Genomic DNA, 19086 nt, shown 5'->3' on the forward strand with positions numbered 1-19086 from the left:
AGAGAACACTTTCATTTCTTAGAGATGAAGAGACTTTGGACTCTGTGTGTTCATTGTTGGGAACTCACATGCTTTATCATAAAGCTTCTATTTTTACGGTCAGGTTGACATAAAAGGTATAGAGATTAACAATGATACTTGTTTTCTATCTGCAATGCATCTGACTTTGAATCTTTATTATTTCCTTCATTTTACTTTCTTTGTGTTTAACTTGCATTTCTTTTTTACTTCTTCATAGAGAAGCTTTGATTGTTTTTCAAACTTTCCCTTTCAGAATGTATGCATTTTCAAGTATGGATTTATTGTTAACTGTTGCTTTTTTGTATACCACACATTTTGGTATTTTGTGTTTTCATTTATTCAATTAAAAACAAGACTAATAGTCATTGTGTTTCTGTATTACCTATAAAATACTGAGATAAAATCATACATATATGAGCAATGTAATGGGGTTTAGAAATTCTCCCTGAAATGGAAAGCTGGAACAACTAAATAATTGTATGAGAAAATGGACTTTGACTTTGATGACTACCTCATATTCCATAGCAAAATTAATTTAAGGTGAATCATATACCTAAGCATTAAAGAAAAAAATGGTAAATCTCAAGTCTGTAAACCAGACCTCACTAGAGAAAGAACAGCCTTGGATCACTGAAAAGTGACCATGACACTGCTCCAGTGGAACTTGCCAGAAATCCACCTTCTAGGATACCCAAAAGAGCTGTTAGTGGATTTCTAAGAAACCACTGGCCACTGGGTGCTGCCTGCTTTATTTACTGTAGTATTTGGGCCTTGGAAAAGTTGCAAGAGCTGGAGGAGCCCACTGTAGACTAGAGATGGCCGACAAACTGCATTGAGTCTGTGAACTGACCAAATAGGAACCAGGGAGCAAAACCTTCTCCTTTTGCAATGGCTTACCAGTGCCCTCCCTCTGACAAAGTTCAGCATTGCTCCAGCTCAGAAAGAAAAAGTACTCAGAGGGCCAACGTACATTTTCACCAAGAAGGCAAAAAATGAACTTGGAGCTGAGAGGCAATCAGTCTTTAACCAGCACAACCTGCATGGCAAACAATAAAGTTATTGGGACATGTACTGGGAACATAATATGGAAGCAGGAGCGGTCTGCCATTTCTCTTCAGTGAGTGTTAGTGCTCACAGCCTCCCTCACCTATAGAGCTGAAACTTAAATATTCTCTTCGACATCCACTAAAGAAAAGAATGATACCAAAGGACAGGATGAACAAATGGAAATTCATCTTATTCTGATACTGTTGTCAGCAATAGGGTAAGAAAGCTCAGACCAAGTGTAAATACTCAGCTCTCCTGAAATCAAAGCTGAAGGTATTTTAAGAGCTGAGGTACAAGGGGCTATAGGCCAGCTATGTTTCCTAATCGGCTTTCCACTATGAAAATGAAACACGTGGGCTGATGTGAGTGATACTTCAATTTTGCTCATGACTGGATATTTATTTTTTTAATGAAAATTGCACATAGAACTTTAAAAAATTCTTTATCTGCATGTATCAATATGAATTTTTTTTTCCTCATTCAATATCTTAGTGTATGGGGTTCCTATTAAAATGTCTTGTCACCTTGGGGTGCCTGGGTGGCTCAGTGGGTTAAGGCCTCTGCCTTCAGCTCAGGTCATGATCCCGGGGTCCTGGGATCGAGCCCCACATCGGGCTCTCTGCTCGCCAGGGAGCCTGTTTCCTCCTCTCTCTCTCTCTGCCTGCCTCTCTGCCTACTTGTGATCTCTGTCTGTCAAATAAATAATTAAAAATTTGAAAAAAAATCTTGCCACCTTATTTACTAACTACCTGCTACAAACCATTCATTTGCAGTCACAATGTAGTAGATTGCATTATCAGTTCCTAATAATTACTAAACTCTCCTAATAATGTCATCCATACCAGTCTTCACCCTACGTGAGCATTATTGTTCCATATTAGCCACATCAGTATCCATCAAATGACTTCCATTTGTCAAGGAGATGTAAATGGAGAGACTTAATCACTTGTGAACTAATGCTTTAAAACTCATCATTCACTTTCATAGTGTCTCTTTCTCCACTGACACACAGAAGTGGTTCACAAAGGGACTCCATCTTCAGCCTAAGCCCCAGATCAAAGCTGCAAAATGGACATATCAGTGAGAACTATGCCTTTATTATTACGAGTTCTTGAGATTTAGGGAATTTATATTATCAGAACATTATTTAGTCTGTTTTGATTGATACAGATTATAAATGGCTCCCTGTCTCAGCATTTTCCATTTAGGCAATTACTAAAGGAATAGCCAGGCATCTTACTTAACTACAGTTCAGGACCTTAGCACTCCTTTACCAGAAAACCAACCTAGATTTCCAGATTTCTCTCCCTCTCTCTCTCTGTTTCCTTACCCTTTTTTTTTTTTTTCTTTACTTTTAGTGACAGCCTAGTCTTAAAATTGCTACAGGACACATATTCTCTGCACCACTCTTATCACTAAGAAATTATGTTTTATAAGTGAATCCCTCTTTGCTTATTCCTTTCTAGTTACCCAAGCCCCTTTACAGCAGCTCAAACACGCATAACATGTTCTATTTCTATGTCTTTGCATTTTCTATATTTCTTGATTGCAACTCCACCCTCCCCCAATATCCATGAGGCTCATGTTTACCCTACACTGCAACAGACTATTGCAACCCACCTGCTCTCTAATCCCTGTGTACATTCTTATATATGCATGTGGATACACACAAGCACATTTAGAAAGAGAGTGACTGACAGGAATTGTTCTAGACTTCTAACCCTCCTCCCTAGGGAACCTAACATACATTTTTAAAATCAATCCACAAACAAAGGAATGGTGAGAGAATTGAAAAGTGAAGCATTTGACAATGTTGGGATAAAATCAACACAGTAAATAATTTCAAAGTTAGGTATTGGTCATGTAAAAAATTATAAATAAGTTAATTCCACAGAAACAAGGAAGTACTTGCTTAGGTTGTTAATTGTAAACATGGGTGCCCTCAACAAAGTGAGGTAGAATATTTAATAGAGAGAAAGGAAACAATATAATGGTGTGATGAAAACAAGAGCAACTGGGCAATGAAAGCTTTCCTTTGGGGAAAAAGACTGAGAGATAGTTCTCTGGAGTTCTTTCAGTTTTCAAAAGCTTATTTTTTTTAAAATAAGACTTGAACATGCTTGCTTGTTTAAAGAAGGATCAAATAGAAAGGCAATACTGGAAAATATGGAAGAAAAGGCAGCTGATGGGGAACCTCTGACTTTGAAGTCATTCTCTAAAGAGAAAATGAAAAAAAAATTAAAGAAGAAAAAGATGTTGTGGGAACAAAATAAAGATCATATTTGCAGAAGAGATTTTAAAAGATGAGTAGAAAGGAAAACAAATGCAATACACTTTAAAGCCAAATTTGTGGAGAAACTGATTGACCACAGGTCTGGTAGGGGGAAAAAAAAGAAAAACTAAGGAAGCAAAAGATAAGGAAATATTTCATCCATCCCTTTTACTTACAGTGAATATTGAACATGTAGAATTAATATCTTTTTTCTGATCGTAGAATCAACAACTGAGACAACCTGGTGGTTGGAGTTAGGGAGTTGGCTCATTCCTAGTCGAACACCTAAAATAATTTCTTTTTTACACTTTTCCAGCTTTCTTGAGGTATAATTTGCAAATAAAGTTGTAAGTACAATATGATGAACAACATGATGATTTGATATATGTATACATTGTGAAGGGATTTTGCCCATCAAATTAATGCACACCTATTAACTCATATTTTTACCTTGTTGTTGTTACTGAGAACATTGAAATTCTACTCTCAGCAAATTTCATTTACATGATACAGTGTTACATCAACTTATGTGTAATAAACACATTATCAAACATGCAGACACATGGAAGGAAGACAATTCTTATCTTGACAAATAAAGACACTTCCCATAGGAATTTTATTTACTGCTTTTAAGAAAAAGAGTAAGATCTCTCCCTGAGAACAACAGCACACTCCATTGCAGCCAAAGAGAAACCATCACAACCTCGGACTCTTGTTCTCCTCCATGAACTTTTGTTCAAAACCACTGTCCCCAATTTTCTCCTAAAAATTAGTAATAGCTGACCTTTCCTTTGCCTCTCAGAACTTTTCAATGGTCTGCCATAGTTTGCTTGTCCTGACTTACATCTTCTCTGGTATTCCTGAATAAACTCATTTTGCTAGTAAAATAACTGGCTATTTTAAGTCTAAGTTGACAGAGTGAAGAAGAGGAAACTAAGTTTTCAAACATGATTTTGCATGGTATGAGTTTCAGCTGTAGTAAAATTGTATTTATAAAGATAAGGATCTTCTGTTCCCTTAAGCCACAAGTCTAGCCACAGGCCAGAAAGTAAACTAAATTGCTCTCTTCCCTCTTCAGTTTCCAAATTTTCAATTCCTTAGATTTTTAAAAAAGATTTTATTTATTTGAGAGAGAGTATGCTTGGGGCGGTGGGGAGGACCAGAGGGACAAGCAGACTTCCCACTGAGTGCAGAGCCACACATGGTGCTGGATCCTAGGACCCTAAGATCATGACTTCTGTTAAAGGCAGACACCCAACCAACTGAGCCAGCCAGGTGCACCCCATTTCTTAGATTTCTTTTTTTACCCCTCACATTCCTAATGATCTCTGATTGACCATGATCTGAACATGACCCATAACTTGAGATTTCCTGGTTATCATTCCTTGAAAGTAACAGTGCTTTCTGGCTTTGTGTTCAGGCAAGAGATACCTTTCTGCTCCAAAACAGAGCTGAGTTTCAGACATGTCATGAACTCTTTAGGGACAGGTCTGAAAATTGCCCGGGGATCGCCTCAGATTCAAAGGCCAAAAAAAGCAACAGCTAAAGACAGATGATAAAAGACGCTTAGCAAATCCAAATCCTGGCAGACAAAAAACCTGTTCCATCCATCAATTTTATATTCTAGCCGGCTGTCTGTTTCTCTGGGTAAGTTACTCCACCATGAATCGGAACCTGGGTATAGCTCAGTGTTTCTAACCGTAGCAAATGTTAAAAGGTAATGGAAAGGACAGTGAATTAGATAATCTCAGTCTTGCGTCTCTCAGTAACATACTTTCCTTTGGCATGCCATGTTATTTTCTCTGACCGAAGTGTATTTATCAATAATATGAGGCATGGACTAGATTCATGTCATTTAGAGATGGAAGTAATGCAAAGGTGATCTAGTAGCATGTTCTTAATCACATGTGATTTTTTTGAACTGACATCCCAGTTAATTAGTGGCAGGGCAAGAAAAATAAGGTTTTCAGGCTCCTCCTCTAATTTGACTACAAAGTAGTTTTAACATTGCTTGGTTTATCAAAAATAAGAAGGCAGTCTCTGTTTTGGAAAGGAGTGTCTGTCTGTCTGTATCTGTGTGTGTTTGCAGTTTGAGCCGGAGAGCTTGTAAGAAATGGAGAGGAGATCGAAGATGGGAGCATATTATTTACTGCCTGTATCTGTTTTTCTATCTGCGTTTGTTACCCTGTAACTTCAGCTCATATCTCATCCCCTGAAATATGGTCTTCTCTTTATCTGCAGTATCAAAATCTTGTATTTTTGTCTCTTCTTCCTTATACTTTATCTTGCCTCATTTTAAAGTGTCTTCCAATCCCTCTGTCCTTTTTTACTCAGGAACCAGGAATGAACATACAAAATATTACATATATATATATATAAAATATTATATATAAAACATTATGTATAATGTGTATTATAGCATATAAATTTCATTTTTATTATTTATTTTTATTATATTTATGTTCTTTTATATTTTTTATCTATGTTCTACTTAAATATTCAATACATTTGACATTATATGTTTATATAAAATGCATAGTATAGGGCGCCTGGGTGGCTCAGTGGGATAAGCTGCTGCCTTTGGCTCAGGTCATGATCCCGGGATCCTGGGATCCAGTCCTGCATCGGGCTCTCTGCTCAGCAGGGAGTCTGCTTCCCTCTCTCTCTCTCTCTCTCTCTCTCTGCCTGCCTCTCTGTCTATGTGTGATCTCTGTCTGTCAAATAAACAAATAAAATCTTTAAAAAAAATGCATAGTATATACAATTGTTTAATAAATATATTTGTAAATTACAAATTTATTAACATGAATATAAAACTTAATAACATATTTTATTGATTTAACTTATTAATTATATAATTGTATATAAATTATATGTAATTATACATAAATTTTATAGAAATATAAAATTTATTAATACAAATCTGTTTTATATAATATATATTTATATTATCTATATATACATACAATTTTATATTAAATTTGCATTGTTTATATATGCATATAATTTATGTAATACATTTGTTTTATTCACATGTACATACAATTTACATATTACATTTACATTTAATATATTTGTATTATATATATGCATAGTATTTGTATTATCTATATTAATATTTAGTATATATTTATATACAATATATTAGTATTTACATATTTGTATTTATAATATATGTATTATATACTTATATATATCTTTTTATTATATTGTATATACAATATATAGTATAATTATATGTGTCTATACTATATTTACATATATATTTGTATCTATAATAACATATATTTTTATTTATTTATAAATAAACATTATAAATAGATAAACAATACAAATATATATTTGTGTTACAATACAATGTAACACAAATATATATTACATGTATATGTATTATAATAGAATATGAATACACATTACTATAAATATATAAATACTTACAAAACTAATATATATTTACATATAATATATATGCTATACTATATGGAATTTTATCCTTACAGTGTCAGGCATTTCTAAACATATCTAGGATGTATTGCCTTCTCTAGTTCCTTTAGATTTTGCCTTTGTCTACTCATGTCACCTTGGCAAGATATATTCATGTTTATCCCAATGAATTCTAGGGAATCCACAACTTGCTCACCTAAACTCATTTATTTGGGCATCATAGGGAATTGCTTTTCACAAAAATTCCAATTTTAAGATATGTCTCTTTATTGCCTTGGTCATAGTCAATGGATATATATATATAGCTACAGAAGGTCATACAACGATCTCCTACTCTCAATGAACTAGTAAAATATTTTAGATTTTAGTGCATTAGGGACTTCCTAGTTATACCCACACATATATCCTACTGACTGGGAACCACTATTTTTTCCTATAATTTTACAACAGTAATCCTTCTAGTTTCTCTTCAAGGAAAAATACATAAAATCCCATTCAGTATTCCCTATTCAATGATTTGACTGTGACAAAATCATAAGGAAAACAGAATGAAACTTTGGGATGACTTTAAGTTTGTAGAATGATTAATGAAAAAGTAAAAATGAGTACATAAAGTTATCTTAAGGTTTACTGAACAAATTTCTAAAGAAAGAGAACAAGCAAATTTTTAAAATTTCGGAAGTGTGATGTGAGTGTGAAATGGGATCATTTGTGTGAATTGTAATCAAAAATAGCAAATTATTTTCTTGGTCAACTAACACCAGTAAAATGAATGAAAGTACCAGGTTTAGGTTGAGCTCCATTATGGACAATAGAGTAGCTCAAAACTAATCTGACTTTTTGCATCTGAAATATATTAATATCAAAATATTTAAGCTACACTCATTTTCTAATAGATCTGTTTTTATATGTTACCATCTTATCCTAATTTGTTGTCTTTATTCCATTAACTTCCTATTTATTTATCTTCCCAACTTTCTGTCTCCTCTAAGATCCAAGAGGACTTACATCATCATCTACCCTTTTCTGCTTACACATCCACTCTGAAAGCTAACCGTCCAGAATTATCCCAAAAGTCAAATATGTTCTGCTTCTACTGATAAAATACAGCTTCCAAAAACTGGATAATGGGTCTGCACACAGTCAACTCAAATAAAATTTGCTGAAAGAACAAAATCTCCTCACTCCCTGATCTGAGAGTCAATTTCTAAGATTTGTAGGGAGATATTTTACTCCCTAAACCAGAGAAAATGAGAAGACTGGGAAAGGCTGCTGCTTTCCAGAGATTCTAAACTTTGAACACAATGGACAGGGCTGTGGGATTGAGAATCTATTCCACAACTTCAAGTGCTACAAAGGGATTTCACTTCATCTGAAGTGTGTCTGGAGTTTGGAGAGGGATATAGACAAAAAAGTTAATGTTGTCATCTGTAGCAGCTTCTGAGGACATTTCAGAACCTAACAACATCAATGCTATTAGAATCATAAATTTCATTTCTACAACTTCCTCATGCACAAATACCCACATTGGCTTTGGGAAAAGATATTGAAGAATCCTATATAACACAGCCTTAACTTGATTCCCAAAGATTCAAAGTCATAAAGCCACATTTCTATTCATGTTTTTCATGTTATAGAAGAAATTATAAGATTTACCTTGTTCTTTTTCATTCATGATTTTTCTCTGAATAAGTCTCAGAATCAATGGAGAGAAAAGGATTTATCGACCTGATGGGATCTACAAACATGTCATATCTGAACCCACAAACAGTGATCCTCATTGGGATCCCTGGACTAGAACATGTGCAGTTTTGGATCGGATTTCCCTTCCTTGGCGTGTGCCTGCTGGCTCTGCTGGGGAACATCTTCTTATTAATCATCATCCCTTCAGACCACCGTCTTCACCAACCCATGTACATCTTCCTAGCAGTTTTAGCAGCCACTGACCTAGGTCTCTGTGTAGCCATTGCTCCTAAGATGTTGGCCATCTTCTGGTTTGGCTCCTATTCCATGGCTTTCAATGCTTGCCTCACTCAGCTCTTCTTCATCCATGCCTTGCAGGGCATGGAATCTGGTATCCTATTGGCCATGGCCTTTGACCGCTACATTGCCATCTGTAATCCTTTGAGGCACACATCCATCCTTACACCTCTCTTTCTATTTCGAATGGTGTTGATGGTGGCCATCCGGGCAATGGTGCTTGTTGGAATTTTACCCATTCTACTTAAACGCTTGCAACTTTTCCAGTCTGTGGTTATTGTTCACTCCTACTGTGAACATATGGCAGTCGTCAAGCTGGCTGCAGAAGATGTTCATCTTAATAGATCATATGGGCTCTTTGTGGCCTTTGCAATTCTAGGTTTTGATATGATCTTTGTCTTTGTCTCCTACATTCTGATTTTTCAGGCTGTTTTTCGTCTTCCCCAGAAGGAGGCAAGACTCAAAGCATTCAATACATGTACTGCCCATATTGCTGTATTCCTGGAGTTTTATATCCTTGCCTTTTTTTCCTTCTTCAGCCACCGTTTTGGACATGTATCACCCTATGTTCATATCCTCTTGTCTACCATCTATCTGCTTGTGCCTCCTGCCCTTAACCCCATTATCTATGGTGTGAAGACCAAAGAGATCCACATGCGTGTTGCTCAGATTTGTATTCTGAAGCCTGGCACTGAACAGTGATCCAAAAATATTATGACACAGGAAAAAGATATATGCAAATATATGAAAAGTCTTTGTACTATGTCTATGTTAGTGAAAATTTATCTGATAAAGATATTTTTTAAAGGATTTATATTCCTCAAACAAAATAATTCTGAATGTGAGATAAACTTGAGTGAAAAAATAATTATGTATTTATAAGTTCCTATCATCTTTCCACCTCTCTCTCCCTTTCTTCTTTTATCTTCTCTTATTGCCTTCCTTCCATCATTCTTCCTTGTTTTTTCATCTTTCCTTTTTCACACATCTATTGTATCTTTCTGCAATACCAAGAGGCAGTTTAACATTTGATGTGTAACAGTGACAAAGACATATTCCATGATTTCAAAAGCTCACAGCATAGTGATGATATAAAAAACTGAGCAAATATAATTTAGTCTTATTTAGGCCATGGTAAGAGAATAGATTTATTTTCACATGTGAGAAGCCACTAATTTAGATTTTAGAAGAAATCAGAAAAGACCTTATACAAGAAGTCATGGCAAATGTGAAGTTTGAATAATGCATTTTACTTCAGATGGTGAAATGTTATTAACCAAGATTTCAAGTTTTTAAAAGCACTAACTATCATTATAATTTGTGTAGATGTGAAGAAGTATAGGCAGGTTTGCGTAACTCTAACCTGTTTGAGCGCATGATTCGGGAAAAAGCCAGACTCATCTGCGCTTTCATCTGTGATCAAAACACATAAATAATTCTGAAGTAGGGAATAATGTATTAATATAACAGTATTTGATACACGGTTTTATTTAATTTCACAAATATAGTCCTTTTGTTGGGTATATGAAAAAGTCAACTTTTCAGAATTACTACTAAGTAGCTGGCATTGATTGTGATAGCCTTAGAAAGTGTTCATTTTCTGTGTTGTGTGGCAACTCATTATGAACTTACTTTTTTTTTTTCCCCCTAAAATGCCATTGGAGAGATTCTGGGAAGTTTTGAGACACAATCCACCAATCTGAGCAAGCTTTTTGTTTAGGAACATAACAGCTTCTTTTCTCCCATCTTTCTTATCCTTACTGCTCAGAAGGTCTTACAAGCTAGTGAAGAAAATCCAAAGACTTTAAGTTTAGCCATATCTCCTTTAGTTCCCTTTTCATATCAGACCTTCTTGTCCAGTGTCTCTGTGGCTTGAGAGCACATATCCCACCATCACAATCACCACATGGACACCAATAATTTTAACTCAGCTCGTTTCTCTGTTTACCATAGTGGTTTATCTCCCTCCTCTTGATGGTCAAGCTAATGACTTACATAGTTACTTACAGTAGGAAGAGAAGATTAAAGTTTATCTTCTGATGGTCTCAATCTATAAACAGGTGAATATGATATAGGAGTGTCTATCAGTGTTCCCCCAGAGGCATACTGAAGCAATAATTTTAGGGTATGTGGTATATTTGGGAATTGATTCCAGGATAAATTTTGTAAGGGACTGAGTAAGTAAGACAGCGAAGTGAAGAAAGTTAATAATGTGTGTATGAGTGAGCAGATTACTGCTATAAATTACCAGAGCTTTTTCCTGTTGGATGTGTTGTAAAAAGGTAAAGATCACACTTGAAACTGTCCCACTGAAAGTCTCAAAACAGCATATTTATCTAGCAATCTCAATCTCTTATTAGATGGTAATTCTCCATCTCTTATTAGAAGGTAATCACCTTCCCAACACTTCTCGCACGTACCAGTCACAATCAGAGCATGCTCCTCAGGTCAGAGGAAGGGCTCAAACAAAGAGTCATAGGTATCCATTGGAATTAACAGACTATCTACAGGCAATTTATGGAGCAGGATGAGGGTATATGGGCAGTCTTTTTAAGTGTAGTTAAAAAAAAAAATGTTTTATTGGGTAAGCATGCAAAAAAAAAAAAAAAAAAACCCACAGAAGACATATTCTAAGTTCCTTCATGATTTCACAGAGGGAGACAGAATATGTGACACTGCTGGATGCTTCATAGACTGTACTCCAGACAGATGAATCGCCATGAAATAGACTTGTAGAAAAATTAACACATTGGTGTAAGGCACAAGGCAGTCTGACATTTATGGCAAGAGTTCTAAATTGGAGTATCAACTATTTAGAAGAGCAACTGGAAACACCGGCTTTCCAGTACATGGAGAATTTCTCCACTATCTCTCTAATGGGATATTGAATTTGGTTAATACGGCCTTTTCTACTGGGAGGGACAGGGCGTCTTTAGTTTCCCAGGAAGACAACATGGTGCTCATTGGATTATTTATTTATTTATTTATTTATTTATTTATTTAGGATAATCTTGCCTGTCCTCACCAGATATACTGAGGCATATTGGATTAAATTATTCTCCTAAAGTAATTTTTATAATATGATTCTACATATATTGTGGGACTAGAATTCCATTTGGAGCCTTTTAAAAGAAAGAAAAAAAGAAAAATCATTTTTTTTTAATTTTTTATTTTTTATAAACATATATTTTTATCCCCAGGGGTACAGGTCTGTGAATCACCAGGTTTACACACTTCACAGCACTCACCAAAGCACATACCCTCCCCAATGTCCATAATCCCACCCCCTTCTCCCAAAACCCCTCCCCCCAGCAACCCTCAGTTTGTTTTGTGAGATTAAGAGTCACTTATGGTTTGTCTCCCTCCCAATCCCATCAAGAAGAAAAATCATTTTTAAAGGATTTTTCTTTTAAAAGTCTTTTAAAAGAAAGCCTTTTAAATGAAAGATAGGCCAAAAGAGTGATATTTCCAAATAAGATAAAGTAAATGTCTTCAGATAAAAGTATGGAATATAGTAATGAAGGAAACTTTAAATCCTCATGCCACTATCTGATTGAGATCCAAAACAGGTACGAGAGCTATTCATCTATTTATCCATTTATTAATTCATTCATTTTGTTTTAACTCAGTATATATATAATGCACATAGTATGAAAGGCAGTCCCTGTTTTCAAGAAATTCTGTCAAAGAAAACAGTATTACACAAAGATTAAAAGCATAGATATTGTGAACAGACAGATCTAGGCTTGACGTTTGATTCAACTGTCTATTAGTTATGTGTTATAAAAAAAAAACTAAAATATTTAAATTGAGTGTGGTTTTCCTCATCTTTATAATTGGGATAATGCCAATTGCCTAAAAGAACTGTTGCATGAACATTATAATTTTTTTTTTTTTTGAGCATTATAATTTAAAATGTGTTTTAAGCATAGCATACAATGATAAGGTGCTTAAAAGATAGTCATTATCATTATTAAAATTGTTAACAATAATAATGAGGGCAGACATTAAAAATCCAGTATAAAATACAATGGAGTAATTGCTTGGATAGCTACCTGAAATAAGAAAAATTAGAGGGAGTAGGGAAACACTGGATGTGTATTTTTATTGCTTCTATTGCAAAATGTTAATATTTTAAAGAAAATCTTATTACATTAAGATTTATATTCTCTTTCTAGTCCTCTTGACATACAGCTTCTTGTTCTGAATTAAAATAAGAATGTCAATTTTTTAAGAATACCTATTTTTAAAAGAAATGCAAATTTATTCATTTATTTATCTATTTACTTGTTTGTTTATTTTCTAAGGGAGCAATTAACAAAACTAAAAGGTAGCCCATGAAGTGGAAGAAGATATTTGCAAACAACATGTCTGATAAAGGGTAGTGTCCAAATGTCTATAAAGAACTCACCAAACTCAACATCCAAAAAATAAATAATCCAGTTAAGAAATGGGCAGAAGACTGAATAGATAGTTTTCCAAAGAAGACATTCAGATGCTAACAGACACGTGAAAAGATGTTTAACATCACTCATCATCAGCAAAATACAAATCAAAATCATGATGAGATGCAACTTACACAGATCAGAATGGCTAAAACTAGCAACACAAGAAACAGCCATGTTAGCGAAGGTGCAGAGAAAGGGGACCCTCTTGCACTGTTGGTGGGAATACAGACTGCACTAACCACTCTGGAGAATAGATTGGAGGTCCTGCAAAAAGGTTAAAAATAGAATTAATCTACAATCCAGCATTTTACTACTAGGTATTTACCCAAAGGATATAAAAATACAGAGTCAAAGGGGTACATGCACCCTAATGTTTATAGCAGCATTATCAACAATAGCCAAACCATAGAGAGAGCCCAGATGTCTATTGACTGATGAATGGATAAAGAACAGGTGGTATATATACATACACACACACACATAAACAATGGGACATTATTCAGCTATCAAAAAGAATGAAATCTTGTCATTTGCGATGACATGGATGGAGTTAGAATGCATTATGCTAAGTGAAATAAGTCATTCAGGAAAAAAAAACAGCTTATGATCTCACATGTGGAATTTAAGAAAGAAAACAGATGAACATATGGGAAGGGGGAAAGAAAAAAAGGAGAGAAGGAAACAAGCTATAAGTGACTCTTATTGATAAAGAATAAGTTGATAGATGGAGGTGGGGGGGATGGGCTAGATAGGTGATGGGTATTATAGAGGGCACTTGTGGTGAGCAATGGACATTGTATATAAATGATGAATTACTGAATTCTAACCCAGAAACCAATATTGCACTGTATGTTAACTAGCAAAATTTTAAATAAAAGAATAGAATAAAAAAGAAATTAAACAATTAAAAATAGAAAAAAAGGTAACAAATTTTAAAAATCATAAAATATTTGATACATGGACACTTTATTACTTCTTTTTTTTTACATTTTATTTATTTATTTGAGAGAAAGAGAATGAGAGAACATAAGTCAGGGGCAGAAGGGGAGGGATAAGCAGACTACCCACAGGGAGCCCAATGTAGAGCTCAATCCCATGACCCTGGGATCATGATCTGAGCTGAAGGCAAAGCTTAACTGACTGAGCCACCCACGCTCCCCTACTTTATTACATATAATTGAAAATAATTTTAGGGAAAACCTGAAGTTAATTTATATAAAAATTTCAACTGATGTCCATGCCTTTATGTTCACATACCAATGCCCAAGTGAGATCAATTAGAGAGAAAATTCCTTTGTGTATTCTACTCAAGCACCTCCTTCAAAACCAGAGCAGAATTAATTTAATTCTACATTGTATTTATTTATTTTCTAGCTTTGTGGAGGTATAACTGACATATAACATTATTTAAGATGTAGAATATATTGATTTGATACACTTACATATTTCAAAATAATACCACCCTGGTGTTAGCTAACAGAAACATCATGACATTTAATTACCATTTCTTTTTTATTGTGAGAACATTTAAAATGTTTCTTTTAATACCTTTCACATATGTAATACAGTATTGCTAACCATAACCACTATAATATGCATTAGAACCCCTGAACTTATTCATCCTATAACCAGAAGTTTATACTGTTTGATCAACATCTACCCTTTTCCTCTATCCTCTGTCCTCTAGCCCCTGATAACCACCATTCTACTTCTGTTTCTAGGAGTTTGACTCTTTTAGATTTCACATATAAGTGATATGTATTTGTCTTTGTGTGATTTATATCACTTAACGTAATACCCCCAATGTGCCAGGCATGGCCAGCAACCCCTGTACCAATGGATAAGATGTTACTCTAAACTTTGCTGTGAAAGACAGGAAAACACAATGCGGTCAATACTCAGAAAATAAGACCCTTTGCTCTTCTTTGCTCTTGCTTTTATTGGTCCTTCAGGATAATCACAAATCCTTATCACTGTTTTTCCAGCATGTGACCTGTGATAAGGGGTCTTACTGAAACTAGGAGGACCTGTTTATGGGACAGAAACAAAAGCTAATCAGAGTGTTCTACCAGTGCTGAACACAGTGTGAGGGACAATGCATACAACTCTTAGATCAAAGGGCGGCTATTTTGGCTAAGAAAACTTTGGGGACGGCAGCTCCCCTCAGCATTCCAATGGCAGAGTGGTCACACAGGCCTTGGCATTCCCAAAACCTACTCCCTTCTTGAAAATCCTCCATCACCCTCAACAGCCTCCTTGTTACATTTTAGCAAGCCAGGTATTATGGCTGATTTCATGCTCTGCATTAACCCCAACACTAATGTCCATCCATGTTGTGGCAAACAACAGGATGTCTTTCTCATAGGTGGATAATCTTCCATTGTGCGTGTGTGTGTGTGTGTGTGTGCATGTGTGTGTGTGTGTATCCACTCACCCACTAACAGACACTTAGACTATTTCTGTATCATGGCTATTGTGAATAAGCTGTAATAAACATGAGAATAGAGATATGTCTTTGAAATCTTATTGTCATTTCCTCTGACTATATACCCTGAAGTATGATTACTGATTATATGGTAGTTCTATTTTTAATTTCTTGAGGAACTTCCATACTGTTATCTATAGGGCTATACAAATTTACATTTCTGCCAGCAGTCCATCTTTTCATTTTTATTTTTTAATTTTTTTACATTTATTTATTTATTTTAGGCGGGCGGATGGCGGAAGGGCAGGGCAGAGGGAGAGGGAGAGAGATAATCTCAAGCAGACTCCCTGCTGAGTGTGATGCCCAACTCAGGTCTCAATCCCAGGACCCTGCCATGACCAAAGATGAAATCAAGAGTCAGATACTTCACTGACTGAGCCACTCAAACGTTCTTGCCCCATAATAACAAAAAATGACATCAAATTATACATCAAATTATACATCAAATTATTTTGGAGAAAAAATGCTTTTTGCCTCTAGTTTTATTTTACATGCTGGCTGTACTTGGTATGAGGGAAACCACAGCTAAATGATAATGCATGTAGGAAAGTCAGCTGGTATAGCCCACAGATCAAAAGTACTGCATATCTGAGATGCATTCAGAGCTCCTTTTATTTTCTTTTAAAGATTTTATTTATTTATTTGACAGAGAGGCAGAGAGATACAAGTAGGCAGAGAGGAAGGCAGAGGGGTGGGGAAGCATGCTCCCTGCTGAACAGAGAGACCAATATGGGGGCCCAGGCTCAGGACCCTGAGATCATGACCTGAGCTGAAGGCAGAGGCTTAACCAACTGAGCCACCCAGGTGCCCCAGCATTCAGAGCTTATTAGATGTGACCTCGAACATGTTGTTTTAAACTTTATGCTTTAATTTCCTCATCTGATGAAAAAATAATAATACAAATCTTGTGATTGTGATAGGACAGTTATATAGAATCATTTAGTTTTGTATCTAAATGATCCTAAGAAGTACAAATGTTATTTCTTCTCTATAAGGTGGAAAACTTTGTCAGTCATCTGTAAACTAAACAAACTATACAAACCAGAATTAAAAGCAACCTATGTTATTAAACAACTTAGAATTCTTATCATTCTTTTTTTTTTTAATTTTTATATATTTGACAGAGAGAGAGAGATCACAAGTAGGCAGAAAGGCAGACAGAGAGAGAGGGGGATGCAGGTTCCCTGCCGAGCAGAGAGTCTGATGTGGGGCTCAATCCAAGGACCTTGAGATCATGACCTGACCCAAAGGCAGAGGCTTAACTCACTGAGCCACCTAGGTGCCCCAGAATTCTTACCATTCTGAAAGCATAATTTCAAGGCTTTGGCAACTATCTTTAATTATAAGGAGAATATGTTAGACAAAAATCTATTTCTTCTGTGGCCAACAGAGTTTATATATTTCAAGAGTGGGTGATAAAAAGAAGGTAAATTTTAGTTCACTATTGCTACAAACTCTATGGAAACACATCGCCATAGTGTGAATTATGTAAATTATGCCACATAGTGCCATTGTATGTGGGTGGGGGGCTTCTATTAATGGAGATTTTCCAATAGCAAGTGAATAATCCTCTATAAGGATGGGCATTCTTCATGTGGCAGATGGAATTAGAAGAAAATCACAGCAGCTCTTAGTACCACTGGTTGGGTTGAGTCAGAGCTGTGAGGAAATTATAATTATTTTCACTCAGTAGAAGTACGAACTGATGGATGGATTGTTGGCATATTTAATTAATGAGGATATCTGAGCGCTTCTTTCTTCTATATGACCTTACATCCCATATCTGTACCCAATCCAACTTTTTCCTCCCATGGAATTGAGCCTAAGGTTGAGAGTCTTTTCACAGTGGGGCAGGGACCAGAAGAGAAGCTAACCTCTTGAGTTACAGGAGGAAGACTGCTGTGGTGCAGAATAGGGCATGCTGTCTCAACTAGAAACAGATGTATGCTGTTGTGTCTGGGCTTTCATGAATCCCAATAAATTTCTGTATACATAACCCAAGGTGTTTTGGCTACCTTGGAATCTCTAGATTCACAAAATTGAGAGTAGACTAATTATATGTGCATGAGCTAATGTGGGAAGCACTGGCAAATAATCATGAGTGAGAATGATATAAATGTTTGGGGACATAATATAGAACTTTGGAGAGGAGGTAGAAACTAAAGAATCATTTATGATGAAAATGAAAGAAAGCTGAGTGTAGCAAATTCTATTTTTCAAGAATGGCTAATAACCATGTCTTCTGTAACAGACACATTTCTGTTATATGATCTTGCTTCTCCTCAGTTAAGAACGGACTCTTGCCTATATCTTTGAATATGCTTTAGACCCTTCAACTACCATGAATACAACAGAAGTCAATCTGTGCCAGGTCTTGGCAGAGTCCTTAACTGTTAGCACAGCTTTTCCTATTTGCATGCCATGTAAGAACCCGTGGGCTCTAATCTGATGGAACAGGAGTCAGTGCAGAGGTAGACTGAGGTGTCTAACCTATGAGTAAAGGAGAAGGCTTGAGTGTCCAATCATGGATTCTTATCTGCAGCTGCTTGAAGGACTCTAAGTAAGAACTACACAACTGAGTCCAGACCATCAATAGAACCTTGAGAAAAAAAGTCATAATATATCATTTAAGTGTTGGGGTGTTTTATTACACAACATTAATTAAAATTTAAGAAAAAAATAAATTTAAGTGTTGGATTCTGCTGTAACAAAAACCTAAAACATGCAGCACTGGCGTTGAGTGCATGGACAGAAGCTTGAAGGGTAGTGGTAAGACTGTTAATGAAGGCTTTAACTAGAATAACAAAATTGTTGCTGTGTGTTAGAGAAGAAAGCAATCTGTGCTTTGTGATGGTGGAAACAAACCTGTCACCTTCATTAAGGTAGAAAGCAAACAATATACCTAATGAACCGATGTATTTGATGAAGGAAACTTCTGGGTAATGTTGAAAGTGCCACTTATAATACAATATGTATAGATAAAATAATTTAAAGAAATAAGTGTTTAACATTCAAATAGTACTCATAAAAACCATAAAACTTCAGGTATTTCTGAGTTGGAATACATAATTGTTTTTCATTCACTTTTTCTCTAGACATTATATACTCTTAAAGTAAAAAGTGTGCATTTTAAAAATATTTTATTGGTCAGAGGAACTGTTTGGTTAGACTGAAAAGGATAAAGATAGCTCATAATGGGTTTCATAATGACAACTACATTCTGATGGAGAGGACATGCCCCAGTTACATTCCCACATGGACTCCTTCTCTTGCTTTGGTTATTCCTGTTCCCATGAATCCTCAAATCTGGCAGACATTATCTCTGCCTCTAGCCTAAGAAGATTCCCAGCTCCATATCACAGGTATCCTATCCACCTCAGATATCAGCC

At 35.5% G+C, this 19086-nt stretch overlaps 1 protein-coding gene across 1 annotated transcript; it reads left to right on the forward strand.

The window, feature by feature from the left end:
* The first annotated feature begins 8515 nt into the window (after nt 1-8515).
* LOC116599772 (olfactory receptor 52A1-like) lies at nt 8516-9466 on the forward strand. Its single transcript, XM_032359749.1, has one exon. The coding sequence runs from the start codon at nt 8516-8518 to the stop codon at nt 9464-9466; it is 951 nt and encodes a 316-aa protein (XP_032215640.1).
* The last annotated feature ends 9620 nt before the right edge of the window (nt 9467-19086 follow it).

Source organism: Mustela erminea, chromosome 9 (assembly GCF_009829155.1).
Source record: "Mustela erminea isolate mMusErm1 chromosome 9, mMusErm1.Pri, whole genome shotgun sequence".
In the NCBI taxonomy this organism is placed as follows: Eukaryota; Metazoa; Chordata; class Mammalia; order Carnivora; family Mustelidae; genus Mustela; species Mustela erminea.

Excerpts from the sequence above, each read along its gene's own strand:
- LOC116599772 (XM_032359749.1), top strand. The coding sequence starts at position 8,516 with ATGGGATCTACAAACATGTCATATCTGAACCCACAAACAGTGATCCTC.